Source organism: Heliangelus exortis, chromosome 18 (assembly GCF_036169615.1).
Source record: "Heliangelus exortis chromosome 18, bHelExo1.hap1, whole genome shotgun sequence".
NCBI classification, from domain to species: domain Eukaryota; kingdom Metazoa; phylum Chordata; class Aves; order Apodiformes; family Trochilidae; genus Heliangelus; species Heliangelus exortis.
The window spans coordinates 4,998,213-5,014,844 of NC_092439.1; the positions used below are offsets into that span (position 1 = coordinate 4,998,213).

The 16,632-nt window shown below is 40.9% G+C and overlaps 1 protein-coding gene across 1 annotated transcript; it reads left to right on the plus strand.

Moving 5' to 3' along the window:
* The first annotated feature begins 8,897 nt into the window (after positions 1-8,897).
* FIBIN (fin bud initiation factor homolog) lies at positions 8,898-10,813 on the plus strand. The gene has a single exon (XM_071762180.1). It carries the CDS (start codon positions 9,127-9,129, stop codon positions 9,751-9,753), a length of 627 nt encoding a protein of 208 aa, XP_071618281.1. The 5' UTR covers positions 8,898-9,126; the 3' UTR covers positions 9,754-10,813.
* Positions 10,814-16,632: the final 5,819 nt, after the last annotated feature.

The following is a 16,632-nucleotide window of genomic DNA, read 5'->3' on the forward strand; positions in this document are numbered from 1 at the left end:
ATTTTTTCCTGAAAGAAAGCGTTTAGTTAGTACTCACCATTAAATCAGTGAAAAAAATACACTTTCCAGACATGTAGTCTTTTTGATCTTTACTAATTTGTAAGCATCTCTGTCCATGCTTGTCTTTATTATCTTCATAGGTATTGTGAGAAAATTCTATTTTCCCTTTTTTTTCTGGCATATACTTGTTTATAATTTGTTCTGATATGGTCATCTTCTAGTATGACCTGTGGTTTAAACAGAAAAGACACAGTAGTAAAACAAATTCCTATTATTATTTTGTGGGTAACCCTTAAATTGACTGGCACAACTTCAGAAGCATAAAGCAATTAGTGGGACAGGGAGACGGGGCTGAGATGTCTGGAAGGAACATATGGTCAGCCCATTTTCCAGACATCCTCTGAAGAAATCACCCATGGTGTTGGACACTTGCTGGCTCCTCTGGGCAACCCATTCATTGGTGGGGGTGACTCTACAGAAAACATCTTCTCCCTCAGAGCCTTGTCTTGTGAAGGCTCAGCATACCCTTCTCTTTCTGAATGTTTCTCTCCTCTTTCTGAATTTCTCCTCTTTTTCTGAAGTTTGGTAGGCTGTGGATATCAACATAAGTAAGAACAGAGAGGAGCGTGGCCTTCAGCCTTAAGTTGTCCAAAAGCAGAGATGAAAAAGCAAGATCATTTTTTTTCTCTCCTTATGAGCCTGTAGGAATGGTCACACCATAGTGTGCTCTGTCAGCCTCAAGGTATGTGAGATCTATGTGGTTTTAATTTTAGAAGAGCCTCTTGGGGCTGGTAATGTGTCAGAGTCCTGATTATAAGAGTTTGGGAGCTGCCAAGAGGTAACTAAAAGATTCTTTCCCACATGACAATCTGTACATGTGCAATCCTCACCATTCCAGGCAGTTCAGGCTTTCTCTTCAGTGTCCAAATGACCAAGATTTAACCTTAAGTATTTCCAGTGTTTTGGATAGACACTGCTTATTCTTTTGCCAAAAAAAGAGAAAACAATCAGAACTCCCATAGATTCCTTCAGGAAGGGTATTACCATGTTGCTCATCATGCCCTACATGTTCTTCTCAAAATGAGATGCTGCCCAAAATCTTGCTTCCTAAGCAGAGACACATTTGCCTGAGTCAGAAATGAACCTCTTCTGCAAATTTGGGGCAGAAGTATTTGCTGTGATGACTTTTCTCATGCAAGAACTTTGTCCCAGGGCTAATCATGACTTATCAATACTTACTACCAAATAGCTGGTGCTTAAAGAGAACAGTACAAAAGAATTAGATTGATCATAGTTTGATTGGTGATAGTAAATTCTGGTTTTGTAAATCAGCTGGAATCAACACAATGAACAATCTAGGAATTACTACTCATATCTGGCAATGCCTGACATTTTCCAGAAACAACTAATAGTTCCTCTGTTATTCATTGTGCTCATTCCCAGATGACTTGCAGCCCAAAAAAAAAAAAAAAAAAAAAAGAGAGAGAAAAGGCTACTGTCTGCAAGTAATTTGCCAGTAAGCCAAGTGCAAGCAAGTCAGTTACAATATAGAGCAAAATATTTCCAGAATTTGCCTTTAACTCTGCCTCACCAAAGGCACAAATAAAGTTCCAAACATTTTCAGCAATAGTTAGAGGAAACTTGTTGTGTCTCTTTCTGAGTATTTTAGTTACTGAAGTAGTTATTTTCTTCATTTATGCTGGAGCAGCTTTGGATTCCCTTTCTGTCACTGCAGTAGAAGCAATACCAACAAGTGTCCAGAAATCCTCCTGAGAGGTGTGCACACATTGTTGACACTGAATTAGCACTAAACTGATCCCTTTCAGAAAAAAAGGAGGGGAAATAATACCTATAAATAGAGTCAGACAAACTGAAGATTTTATAAGGTGCAAGTAATATGATTTAAATGACTGCCATGGAATTAGTGATCCTAACTATGATTTATAACTTTTAAGTCTTCCCAAAAGCTGAAATATAATGCTCATTGCACACTTTAACACTTTTGAAAATCCTGTGCATACATTTTCAGGAATGCAAGAAACCACCACAAAACAAGTTTGAGTTTGCATGTCATAGTTATATATGATCCCAGCTGGACTACTTCAAAACAAGGGAAGGGTAGTTTTAGTGTATGTCAGAGTGTATTTTGGTTAGTGCATCCATTTTAGCAACAAGACCTCCTTGTTAGTTCAAATTCTTCAGTTTTACAAGTAATCAAAACATTGCAACTGACTATCTGTGAATTTTTCAGAGAGTAATATTGGAGATCTTGACCTGATACTTTGTAGGTTGGATTGGTTCATGGTTTTCAGAGTTCATGGTTTGCTGAATGCCAGCAGCAGAGCTGAGGTTTTCTCATTTGAGGCAAGCAATTGGTGGAAGAAAATATATTTCTACCTTATTATTCTCAAATATTTCCTAAGTCTAACTCAGCCTGCAAACTTTATTCAGCCCAGCTTCTTAAAGCCAAATAAAGCCAATCATATATCTTCATTTCTTGACCACAAAGATGGAAAGATGTGGGTGGTGGTCCTGCAGCTCAAGGCTGTAGCAAAGTCCATGCTGAGGCTCCAGGTTGAGCTGTGGAGGTAAATTTTACCCCTGCCCACTGCATCCTCTGCAGAAGGGCCCAGAGAGCTGCAAATAAATCCTCTGGAATGCCCCTTTCTAAGCCATGCCATTCTGAATTAAAGTTGGAATTGTAGCAGAAGGTATAAATTCCCTATCGATATCCTGCAGCAGCCTCAGGCAGGGGAGAATAACCCAGTGTTAGGGCTGCTGAATGAGTGCTCTGTGTGCAACCAGTCATTAAAAACCTGGGGAACAGTCAGCCATGACTACACAAAAATAAATAAAGAGCTGACTGTAAATAGTACCCCTTCACCTGCTTCTTCAAGTAGAATTTTATAAGAATGTTTGTTAAAGGGAATGATTTTTTTATTTTTTTTTAAACAGGGAGATTTTGCTATATTTCAATTGAAACCATATGCTTGGTCTGATGTTGCTCAAATACAAAATCAGGCTAGTTTTAAATTTTAATGCACTGTTAAAACCACCTAAATAAAAATCCAGGCAAATGTGTCAGGATTCAAAAAGAACATTTTTCAGAAAACAGATCTGGGAATACAAGTTACTTTTAATATAGAAGCATGTTTTGTTTCATTCTTTATTTGCTACACTGGAAAAGGCATGGATTAGAGGAGATCAAACCACTTACATACTAGGAGGTTTTTTTCATATTTTTCTCTCTTTTCTCCCTTTCATCTTCACAAAGGGTAGGATTATAAATATTTCATTTTTTCTGAGGTAGAAAATTGAAAAGCTAAGCTGTTGTAGAGATGTGTTTAATAAAATTATGTGTGGTTGGCTAGCCTGAACATGTAAGTTCCCACTCAAAATTCATGGCCTGGGACTTTAAAGGGCTGGTGAGAAGAGGAAATTTGATGATTAATCAATATAAAATGTGTCAGGATACAACTTTCATTCAAGAATTCAACCTTGATCTTAATAGCTAAGATTATGTGTGTAAAACAGAAAATAACATCCTCATATAGGTGACAAAACTGGAAATTTTGTATTGTAAAATCTGCATAAATTGTTGAGGAACTGACCTAGAGGATGGGCCTGGTGAAATGCAGCTTTCAGAAAATGTAGATGCTTTCAAGCCCCTGCCTCAAATGAATACATCAGCTCACTGCAAATCCTAAGCAACTGCATCAGTGGATTAATCCCATTGGAAATGACATCAGCATTTCCCCAGTAGACTTTCTTAGATTTCTTCCAAGGCTTTTATCCAAATTCTTTTCCAATCCTTCCTCAGCAGAATGCATCATAAGGTTTTTCTGTTTTGGAAAGAAGGGAATGAAGGAAAGAAAAGAAATTTATTAAAAAAAAAAATTCTAATATAAATCTTATTTTTCTCCTAATAGGGTAGAGACAAGGAGAAGGCAGTCTCCTGAACAATTAGCAAATTAAGTTTCTTAAATATCTGTCAAGTATATGTTTTCACACCAAGTCTTTTGACACAGAGCATGAATAATAACACAGAAAGCACTGAAAATCAAATCAGCATTTAGCAGCACCATACCCTGTCTCTGTAACAAACCACATCTACAGTAATGGGAAAACTTCTCCATGGGATGGCCAATGATGATGCTTTTTTAAGTGTTTTCCTTTCCACAGAGGAAGTGTTATTTCCACTTCAGGAACCTTACTGAAGGAATACAAGTGATCTCCCTTTTGGGGTTCAAGGGTTTTCATCCACAGACAGAAACTGCACCAGTGTAATAGCAGGATAAAAGCTCCCTTCTTCATCTGTCTTTTAATCCCCCTTCCTGCTTAGGAAGCATCCAGCTGCATCACATCTCATTTCAAAAATAACCTGAGCACACCCTCAATTTTCTCCTTGAAGCAAATTATATTTATGTAAAGTAAAGCAGCACCCACCACAGAAAGAGGCTGTGGTAAAATCTCTTGATGCATTTTTCTGCCAAGGTTGAGATCATTTTAGTGTTGGCTAAAGTTGAAGTAGAGTCAATACAAATTGCATTTTTTTCTGAGACAACCAGCCTGGCAGACTCTTTCTATTAGTTGTAGTCACATTAAACCTCATATTCACTTCTTCTTATAGCTACTGTGTTTTTAAATTCAGGTTTCTGTACTGCTCCATCAAGAAGGGCCACTGTTGAAGGACTCAGAGGTCTCCGTGCTGACAGAGCTGTGGTTTCAGACTGAAATCCATGAAGAAAAGGGTTATCAGGATCTGTCAGCCTTAAACGTAAGCTAACAACAAAGTTGTTTTCTCTACAAAGTCACATCTGAGAAATCTCTTGTTCAGCTGCTCCAGTTCCAAATTAAATGGGCCTTTCTGAGAAATTCAAAATTTCAGTGTAACCACAGATGAGCATGTTGGTCCTGGAACATTCAGTATGGTTTGTACTTCAACATATGCATTCTTAATTTCTCTTGTACTCCAAAGTTTTACTGTGTGGATATTAGGGTAGTGTTTTTTGAAAGTTTCATTCAATAGATCTTTTTTTTTTTTATTCTGAAGAATTTCTGGTATATTCTTCTGGCAATTTTCCTGCAAAGAAAAAAAAAAAATGACATTATTCTTTCATGGGCGATTTCATGTCCACCTAACTTGATGCCATTTGAGCATTTAGTGCTACACCCTGCAAATAGAAATTACACACATATACTGGTCTCATGTTTCAACAAGGTATCTTTATGTAAAGCTATAGAACAGTTCCCAGCAGGAAAACAGAAGCCAGCAGTCAGAAAACAACATTTATACCCTAAAGCCTGGAGGGCCTTTAGGACCATATAACATATATCTGTTCTCCAAATTAATGGCCATTTACATCCAAAACATTCTGATGCTGTAAACTTTGCCATCACCTGTGACAGAAATAGCAAGCACAGGTCAGCCAAGAACCAAAGCAAGGGAAAATTATGCAAGTGTCACCCAAAATCCTGGCTTGAGCTGTGTATTTGCCAGCAGTTTATGGGGAATTTCTGGACTGGAGGTTGGTTTTGGTGCTGTTGCATAAGAGGTTTATGCAGAGTAAGTTCTTTAGTTCTTTATAGTACTATAAAGTTAATGTTGTTCAGAGGAAAAACAATGACTTTACCACAGCAGAGTGTATCATGCCAAGTATTTGTAAAAAAGACAGTAATGCTATGCTGCTTTATTTTTGTTTCTAGTATTTTTTCCTCGTTTTGTGCAAAAGGAATTTTTAAATGCTTGAGCAGGCACAGAGGGTAAAATGCTGTCATGCTGAAATCAATGGGCCTTTTGACAATGCCAGGGTTTCAATGGGGGCCTTCATGGGAGCATGCCACAAGGAGCAGCTGTTTCTTGGATGCATCTCAAAAGCTCCCCAGATATTTGATCTCATACAACTGCCCCTTGGGTTTCCCAGCAGAAAATGCAATGTTCAGCAGGAAACAGCTTGCTCTTCTCTGTGGTTGTCTCCACCCCGTATTACTGGCATTCCCAAGAAATTCCCTTCTGTCCTCCTTTGGCTTCATTGCTCTCTGTGCCTCCCAGATAATGCCAGAAATTACTTCTGAAAACTCTACATTGACACAGATTTTGATGTTCTTATTTCGGGCATTGCTGTGGTGTTGCTGCTGCTCTTAACTCTGATGAAAATATCTGATCCTTCAGCAGAGATCATGGGACATAAGGGTAAATGTTACATTCTCTGTGTGTCTTGATATTTATATATATAAATAATTTTCAGCTGTGTGCACATGGTTCAATGGGAGCTTAAGGGTATTCTGATTATCTCGGTGCAGTCTAAGACTTTGTCTTCTAGATGTGACTGTGGAATGCATAATGGCTACACAGACTGTTCTGTCAGCGTGGGCCTACATCTTTTCCATTGTTTGTTTGGTGCTTTTCAGTTAAAATCTCAGTTAAAACTAAGGATTCTGTTGTGGTATCATCGTGACCTATAACAGACATTGCCTTGGATCAGGGTGTTGTGTATCTTTTTGCAAGTTCCAGCTTTTACCAAAGCTTTGCTCACTGAGTCACCAAGGCTGCAGACTTCCTTCAGAAGCAGACATTCCGTGTGGGTTACTTTGGGAGAGACTATTTTGATGTAAAATTTAAATAAAACTGGAATAATGCATGTTGGATTGAAACCAGCAGTGGCAGGGAGGCAGCAGCTGCAGCAGGGAGCATCAGACAGTTCTTAGTCTCAGTGTATGAAGAGACAGAGGAAAAGTATTTACTAAGGCTGAATTTTTCACCCACTGTGGCACTGGTGAAAGCAAAACCATGCTGACAAAGCTATAGCTGAGTGATTTACAGCATGGTACTTCCATTAAGAGACCTCAAAAGTGGAGTCCACCACAACCCAAGTGTCAGCCAAACCAGTCAACTGGTGGTAACACCAGCCAGTGTGGAAACTTGTGTAGATAAAGCACTATGACTGGCAAAGAATTGGGAACCAAATAAAATATTAGGTGAAACAAGACTGTCCTGGGAATAAAATTGTTTGAAAGTCCCTGTTGGCAAGCACAGACCAAGGACAAATGCCAAGCAGGCTCAGTTGAATAAGCATTAAACCTTTTATAGAAAGCTGAAGCACAAAATCTTAGCCTAATCCAACCTATTTATATGAGTGTTTTCTGAAATTAATTACAAATTTTAAATGTTTCCAAATGCATGGAGTGTTTCTGTTTGGATAGCTTGTCTGGCCTGGGTTCTCAGCAGTGCAAAAGAAGTTGTGTGGACCCTGCAAATATTGCTCACCTCGAGAGGTATGTGTGCTGTGCACAATCTGAACAGACTATGGGGTCTGGAACATCACCTTAAAGCAATTCAATAAGCAGAGGGCTCAGCTATCACCCTTGCTGTCTCTGGGTTAGGCTTTTGTTGGTTGGCTGACTGGTTGGTTTATTTTTTGCTCTTGTTTCATGGTATTCCTTGGTTTCATGACCTTCTGTGCTTATGTAAAGCATTCTGTGCTTATGTAAAGAAGGCTCTAAAGTCAATAGTTGGGAACACAGATGGCACAGGTTATCATTGGGTATTAAAGGCCACACTGACACTACGAGCTTGCATGAAGTGCTGCTGTGTTATACCTTAAAGGGTATAATATGTTCTAATGCAGTTAAACTCATCACTGAGCTCCCAGGAACCTCCTGACCTACCCATGGGTAGTGGGAACACCTGAGAAGAGAATCAGCAGCCAGCCAAAGCCAGGTAACTGGAGAAAGCACCTTGCTGGAGCTTCCCAAGGAACTGAAAGTCAGGGAAGGAGCAGTTTGTTGGAGCTCAGCACTCCTGAGCTCAAGAACAGCCAGGCTCTACAGTGGCAATTTGCTTTATATTTGCCCAGAACAGAATAGTCTGTGCTTGCAGAACAAAGCCACCATGAGGGAAGGGGCTCCAGACATTTGAAATGTAGGTGTCTCAAGTTGTGATAGTATTTAGGAATTGTAGAGTCCCACAGGGCTCTAATCTAAAATACCCAGCATAATAGTGGAAAAAAAAAAAAAAAAAAAAAAAAAAAAAGACAAGAGCACGAGGGGCTACCCTATTTCCCAGTCAAGTTAACTCTAAGCATCAAAGTTCTTTAAAGGATGCAGAAAGGATCAAGGTGATAGTTAGAATATTTACATTGAAGGAGAGATATAAATATTTTTGCATGCAAAGTCCTAATGAGCAACAGTGGGAGTTTTAACTCTGGATGACTTCAGGATTTGGTACAATCTCTGCTAGCTGGTAATTTTTTCCATAAAAGAGGAAAGATTATGTGAAAGGAACCAGTAAACTTTACAGACTCTCTTTCTTTTTGTGAGCTCACCTTGATTTAACAACTCAAAAATAGTAAAGACAGATTTATACTGGTTACATGGAAGGTTTGACCCCACTGTAATCCAGCTGCTGGGTTCGTGCACTATATATAATCTCATGAAAGAGAAATACTTAAAATTTTATTTAGTCAGCCCCATAGGATGAACTGTATTTTTATTTTCCATAAATGCATCTGGTGCTGTAAGAACAGATTTTGCATTTCATTTCCCCATCTTTACCCTATCAGTGTTTGTTGCTTTCCATTTTATACTTGAACCTGCACCTTTTTTCCCCTCTCGAGTTTTTAATCGGTGACAAACCATGTGCTTGAGCGACCGAACGTCTTTGCTGTGTCCCTCTGCCAAGGGACGCGGGAGCTCTTGTGACAATTACACCAGGAGTCATTAAGTCAGAAGCAGCACAGTCATTCCTAAGGGGAAAACGAGAAAAACCGAGCAACCCTGAATTTGAGGGGTTTTTTTCTTTATTAATGAGACAAAAGCCCGTGTGTCTCCCGCCCCCTGCACAACCCCGGGGGAGGGAAGGGGGGGATGCCCGGGGGCGGTGCCCGCCGCCCCGATGCCCGGGGAGAGGGGCGGCCCAGCCCTGCCCGGGGGCCGCTTCCTTCCCCCGGTGCGGGCTGCCCGGCTTTTAAAGGCGGTGCTGCGGGAGCCTCCCCCAGAGCTCAGCCAGGCCTCCGAGCTACCCGGCCCGGTCCGAAGCGGATCCCACAGCAGCAGCGGGGCCCGGGGAACCCCATGGGGTGCGGGGGGGGGCAGCGGGGCTCCGGCCGGCCCTAGGCTGCCCGCAGCATGCCGGCCCCGCTGCTCCTGCTGTGGCTCGGCTGCCTCTGCAGCCTCTGCCGCGGGTATTTCGAGGGTCCCCTCTACCCCGAGATGTCCAACGGGACCTTGCACCACTATTTCGTCCCCGACGGGGACTACGAGGAGAACGACGACCCGGAGCGGTGCCAGCTGCTCTTTAGGGTGAGCGAGCACCGGCGGTGCGGGGCGGCGGCGGCGGGAGGCGATGGGCTGAGCCTGCGGGAGGAGCTGACGGTGCTGGGCCGGCAGGTGGAGGACGCGGGCCGGGTGTTGGAGGGCATCGGGAAGAGCATCTCCTACGACCTGGACGGGGAGGAAAGCTACAGCAGCTACCTGCGCCGGGAGTCCGCCCAGATCAGCGACGCTTACTCCAGCTCGGACCGATCGCTGAGCGAGCTGGAGGGCAAATTCCGTCAAGGGCAGGAGCAAGGGGGACGGGAGGAAGCCCGGCTGGGCGACAGCTTTTTGGGGCTGCTGCTGCACGCCCGCGCCTTGCTGCGGGAGACCCGGCACATCTCCAGCGGGCTGCGGGACAAGCACGACCTCCTCGCCCTCACCGTCCGCAGCCACGGCGCCCGTCTCAGCCGCCTCAAGAACGAATATCTCCGGGCATGAAGAGGGACCCCCAACCCCCTGCACCCCAACCCTCCGGGGCGGGGGGCTTCGAACGCCTCCCTCAGCCCCTCCACCCCCCCCTCCCCATCCCGGAGGTTGCCGGGGTCTGTCTGGAAAGAGCCACCTCCTCTTCGCGCTAATTCGTCCTTGATCCTGGAAAAAAAACCAAAAAAACCCAACAACTTATTTATTATGTTTGGCTTCCTAAACTAATAGCGCGTTTCTATAAACCGGGAGGTTGGAGGTATGTTTAAGTTAATATCCCGTATTTATAGAACGCCGTGTTATATTGTTCATCTTTGATTACAAAGCTCTGTAAGCTTTCTCCTTGACCATTCCCTGCCGTGGGTTCTGCTGCGGCTCACCTGCCACAAACGTGGGTCAAGCCTGGTGCCCACCACGTGTAGTGGATGCTTAAATTGTTTTTGTTTTTACTCTCCTTCAGGGCGAAACCTCTGGCCCTCTATTAACTGCTTTAAACTCTTGTAACAGTATGTATTCTACACATGTATAATATTGTTCTACTGCATAACTTGAAGCTGTGATTTCCATTTGCCTTTTAAAAGACAGGAACTATTCTGGCAGGATTTGTACTTTTCCAGGCTTCCTTATCTGTGACTCTTAAGCTACCAAAGCCCCAAAAGCCGGCCAAAAAAGCTTATGTCAGATCCTGAGAATGCTGATGCAGATTTTTATAGTAAGGAAAAGGAGCTCTAGTGGTGACTGGAGTTTTGGATCCCAAATTGGAGAGCTGGGTTTCTTAGAGCATGTTTCTAAAGCAGGCAAAGATGTTTGTGCCAGCACGGTGATGTTTCTCATTGGTGCCTTTGTACTTTTGCTAGCTAAGCTATTATTAAAATTATTTGTGCTCCTAGACAATAGCAAAAGTGCCTTGTGGGAAGGAGGGGAAAGATTGTTTGGGTTTTTAAACACATTGCTATTTAATTGTCAATTTGGGGTAACGTGGCTAGTAGGTTACAGATACTGCAGGCAGAATCCCTGTTTGGATGAAAAGAAGGTCATATATTGTTTTAATAAACATTTTTAAACAATGTTAAAATACGTTTTCTTTTCTTGTTCTGCTTAAGATGCTCTGTATTTAAAACATACTGTTGTAATACATCTTTTCAGCAAAAAATCTTGAGTATATAGAACCTGCCAAATGAAATAACTTGCTTTTTAGTAAAAACAAATAAAAATACACAGGGTCGAGAGGTAAGCAAGTGTCCATTAAAAGCAATGGTGCAGAAGGGTACATAGGGTGGATTTTCTGGTGTTCATAAGCTGTTTTAAGAAACTAACAACCTCATGGCACTGGAAAAGAAACTGATGCACAATTGAGATCTGATCTTATTAACCCTACTTGTGTTCAGCTCTACTTTGCTCTGCAAACCATCCAGTTGGTGAGTTACTCAGCGGTGCAGGGGAGCAACATAAAAGTCACCTGGGACCAGAGAGAGGAAGGCACCAGGAAATGTCTGATGAAGGTATGTGCTTCCAGAACCTCTGGACCATCCAGGTAGCTCACTTTCACTACAGACAGTGAGATTTAACCCCTAGCACTGACTTGAGATATCAGTCTGCACCTTTGCATCCCCAGCATCTTTGAAGATCTGCCTGAAAAAAAATGAAACATTTTATTGATTTCGGTGGCACAACTCAGTGTTACTTTCAAGAATGTTGTCAAGTTAGAAGGTATGACAGGTTCTAGATCTTAAAATTGAATTTATCTGTGATACTTTCCTTGCCACTGGGGTTAGGTATAACAACACAAGAGTGAAAATGGCCACCTCAGACATGGAGTCTTCTCTGCCCACTATCACAGCAAACCATGGGGCATTTCTGGGATGAACCAAGCTCTGGGGGTTCCTGGGGGTTTCATTCCTATTCAATTTCTTTCTGAACCTTACACCTTAAGAAGTAGGTGCCCAAAATGTCAGGAGGTTCTCTTTGCACTTAGATGCTTCACAAAAGGTGTCCTATTCTCTCCTTATTTGCTTTCTGAGCTATTGGGTATATTGGGTAAATATCAGTAAAGAATTGTGAATTTTTTTTAGCTGTATGAGATCAGTATTCAAATCCCAATAGAAAAATAAAACTAGTGGTGTAAAAGACAGCTTCTTGAATATGCTTGGTGCAGCTTGGCTGTTCTATTTACAGTAGCAAACTTGTAGTCAAGCTCAAAGTAATCTCAAAGTACATAGCAGACCAAGAGGGTAAATGTTTGCAGAGTGCTTTTCAAAGCAGATTATGTCAATTATGAAGATTTTCAGTCTAATTTATTCTCCTCAGTACCCCTGTCTGTAAATTGTCATCTAATGAAACAAAACTGTGGTTCTTCAAAATCCATGCTAATGTTTCATGATAAATATGTATATTTTGATAAATATCTCCATGATTTATTTCTCAGCAAAATATAAACATTTTAATATTTGAAACTGAAACAAAATCAGAATTCTGCTCTGTAACACTGATTAGAAAAGGCTTTAAATGTTCTCTTTTAAAAAGAAAATGCATACTGAGTCTGGTCTATGCGAAAATTTACTAAAAATTCACATATTTAGTAAAAAGGATGTGACAAATCAAAGGGTAGGAATGCAGGGGGGTGACAGTGCAAATTATGGTTTTCTAAATTACAACTTCCAAGTTTCACAGGTTGACCTACCCAGGGCCACCCTGAAAAACAGAAAAGTCAAGGGAAGCTTTCAAAAACAGCCTCAGAAACCCCTCTGTGTGCCAAGCTGGACCTGTGGCTTGTCCAGAGCTAAGTTGTTGTTCCCAAAGGTTGTGATGTGCTCAGATGCAGGTTTCCAAGATGTGTTCCTCAGGAACCAAAAATAGACTTGTCCAAGTCAATAGAAGCAATCTGGTGAGCTAAAGAAAGTTCTGGTTATAATTTTAGGTAGAAAATGTCTCTTTAGTGGAGAAAATCTGCTGGGTCAGGCAATTGCTGTTGATGTTGCTGTTTATTTAGGGGGGTTTTGTGTTCCTGTGCCAGCTCCTTGCTCATGCTTCTCAGATACTGCTTTTGGGGTTGGTAAGGAAGTTTTCAGCTAACACTGAAGTGTTGTTAAGTGAAATGTATTTGATAGCCATTACTCCTGATGTAATCCTGAAAGTTCAAGATCTGGCAATTTCTATCATTTAGAACGTATTTTTACTTACAGCCCATTGGGGATTTTACTTTCTACTACTTTGATTTTTGGTGACCCATTAGCAGAAGTTGAACAATTTGTGGGGCTGTATTTCATCCCTGAAGTATGTAGAACTGGCAAAAATACTGACCCCACTACACGGTTTTTTTAAAAAAAGCTTTTATTAGAATATATACCTATAAAGGACAAGAACTTTGGGTATTTTATTTTCTTCATAAAGTTGTCATCCTGCCTACAAGATCAGCTTACAGCTGGAAAAGGCAGAATTTAATGACTAATTCTGTAACAAGAAAAACACATGGTCTCCATAATCATTACATTTTTAATGATGTGGTTTGGACAGAGACATTGATGGCTTGTAGAGTTATTCATCCCTGAAAACTGCCTTACCTTGGGGAGGTATCACTGGTGCTTTCCAAGATGCCATTAACATTCTTTCATAAGAAAAGACAATGCCAAGTGTATCATATTTTCTCAGATGACAACTTTCCTTAGGCTGTACGGACACCTCTTTGAAGTGCTTAGAAGCTGCCTGTGTAGTAGTAATTGTGTCTGAACTTTCTTTGGGGGGAAAAGAACAGTCCTTGGGGGAGGTTGGCTTAGGGTTAGATTCATTATCCAGTGCTATATATTGGCAAGTTTAGCATGACAAAAAAAAAGCTATGGACTTGTATTTTCCATACATTTTCCATGCTGTAAACATTTCACTGTGACAGGAGTTGCCAACATAAATTAATTTTAATGTTGATGACAGGGACTTTACTACAGACAGACTGTCCAAGCTGCAAGATCCTTTTGTCTGTCTGCTTACCACCTCTTCTCAAATAACATGACCAAGGTTTTCAGTTTTTTTGCTTGGTCCAACATAATCCATTCAGTGAGCCTTTTGTTTTAGGTTCTTAGCTATTTTATTTAAGAGCTTGTTAAACCTTTACCTCAGTAAGTATAAGGAATTCATTCCCATACATTTTGTGTCTTGATAGCTCTTTGGTTAATCAAGAGCAGTCAGCTTTTCTTAATAGCAGGCTTTGTCCTTTTTTACAAATCTGAATTTTTTTCTAATTTACTATTTTTAAACTGAGATTTGTATTTAAATTCAGAGTAATACAAGTGCATATGTAATTATCTTGCAAATTTTTTTTTTTACGTTTTGGGGCTCTCTTACAAAGTAGTAGACTTACTAACTTTGAATTCTAACAGAGGCACAGCAAAACACAAGCTAGTTCATGACTCTGTCAGTATACAAGTCAGGATTCTGTTAGGTTGGTAATTTAACTAATATCTTGTATATGGAAGAGTAACCCAAGAAAAAAGAGTGACTGAACAAGAGGCAAACCACACTCAGTGATTTTTTCCCTGATATGAGTGCAGGGGAAATAAATCTGACTGTGTGCATTAAGAATGAACTGAAGTTCATTTACCCTGGAAGCTAATTTGCAACTAGGCCCAGTTTTGGTTTCTAAAATTTATATTTCTGTGGCAATTAGGGTTTTCAAAAAGCCAGGCAGGCATGCAGAGCTGCAGCTCACAGGACCACGAAAATGTCCTTAATGGTAGCACATCTGACTGCACTGGGAATACTGGTCTGGTTCAGAGACTTTTACTGTTATGTCGGGGTAAAAAAATTAGTGGATGATCATCAGAGTTTGCTTCCTAAGGCTGTTACTAAGGCCAAGGCTGTTCTGCTCTTTGTGTGTTAGGCTGTGACTTTAAATTTTGCAGTGCCTTTTACCTACTAATTGCTCCTAACCTTAAATTTATTTGTTTGGCAGCAACATACTGCATAACCTTGAGAACCTACAGCATAACCCCTGTGGTATTCTTGTTCCCATATGAGTGATAACCATGGAGTAAAGCTCAAAGGGACTCAGTGAACTCATCTTGCACTACAGGATTCAGCAAAACGATGCTGTAGCAGGGAAAAGGCACATAAATGTACTGTAAAATAAGTACAGCACTTGTGACATACCACTTTTTAAATTCTTTTCTAGCATCTCAGCAAATACTACACAATTTGCACAACAGTAACAAGTCATATTTTGCTGAGTTATGTCATCTTGAAGACACTTTGTTTTTATTTCCACTCGGGTAGGATACTTTTCCACTTGCATATTGTGTAGATCTCCTTATAAAAACAGAGACCAGGTCTTGCAAACACCTCAGAGTTCTCCTGTTACTGAATGAGACTTATGACCATTTCAATTCTCACACTCTCCTTATTATGCTTATATTTCAAAAACAAAACAGGAAGACAGCCATGACAACCAAGAATATATGTGTTCCATAGAGGAAGTGAGGGAGAAAAAAACAAGGCAAGAATGTGAAGGGAAGGTGGAAAATGGATTTGGGACCTAATTTGAAAGCAACTAATTCTTACCACTTTTTGACTAAAAGAAAGCAGTGCATCCAACTCCATGCATTACAGCATTGCTTTGGCACATGAAGATTGGTTTTTGTTGAAGATGTTGAATGATAACTACCAACAAAAATATTTAAATTCCTATAAATCTCAGGCTCAGCCTTAGCCCTTTTTTAACTGCCAAAATGCTTAGACAGTCTCCAGTCACTGAGTATTTCCACTCTGCATGTACTTTTTTCCATCCAACCAGCCAACTTTTCATCTTTGTGAATGCTTTACTATCTGTGAGAAATGCTACATTAAAGGTTTTCCCTTTATTGGTCATTTTGAGGCACTAGAACTTTCCTGGGTGCTTTACAGGCCACAGTATGGCCACTGAGTGTCCAGTGGAGCAGGTACCTCTTGCACAGCTGGGAAGAAGCTTCCCATGAGGAGGAAAAGAAAAGTTTTCCTTTTTAGTTCAGCTCTTCTGTTTTCCTCTCAGTCACACATCAGCTTATACATACTGAAGAATGGTGAAGTGAGGATTCCAGTAGAGTAGAAGCTGAAAACTGGAAGACCAACAGTGGCCTCTCCAAGCAAAAACTGGTAGGTGCTGCATCCAACCATTGCCTTCAACCACACATGAGCTTTCTGTCAGTTTGAACCTTCAGAACCACAAGAGACACTCTTCAAATAAATGCAGCTTTAACATATTGGCCAGCCAGAAGATACTAGGCATTAAATAATCATGGTATGTTAATGGTATTTTTAAAATTTATTCTCTGGAAGTTCATCTGCCTGAAACTTACTGCTTGCAAGATTTATTTGACAGTAAAATCATCCGATAGAATCGTTTAGGCTGAAAAAGACTTTTAAGAGCATCAAGTCCAACCACTAGCCTGCCCTGCCAAGTCCAACACTTAAACCATGTCCCAGAATCCCACTTCCCTGGGCAACCTGGTCTAGTGCCTGAAAACTCTTACGGAAATTTCTAAACCTTGCCTTTAAGGCCATCTTTCTTATTTAGTGATGTTTTACATCTGGCATATAAGGCCACTGTTTTTTTGTTTTGTGGGGGGTTGTTTGTTTCTTTTGTTTTGCTCTTGGTTTGTTGCTGGTTTTTTTGTTTTTTGTTTTTTTTTTTTTCTTTATCCTTTCTTCCAGTCTCTGCTTGTGCTGTAAGGACGTGTGGTTTATTATCACACCTCAGCAAGGATGGCCAGGACACTTCCCAGCTCCCATCTTTGTTCCCATGATCTGAAGAGAGTTCTTACTCTGCTCTTCTCTCTCCTCACCAAAATTTAGGAGCCAAAGCCCTTCTTAAAAACTACCAGGTGCAAGGACAGCGCAGAGAAGGAATTAAACGAGCCCAGCTCCTGCTGC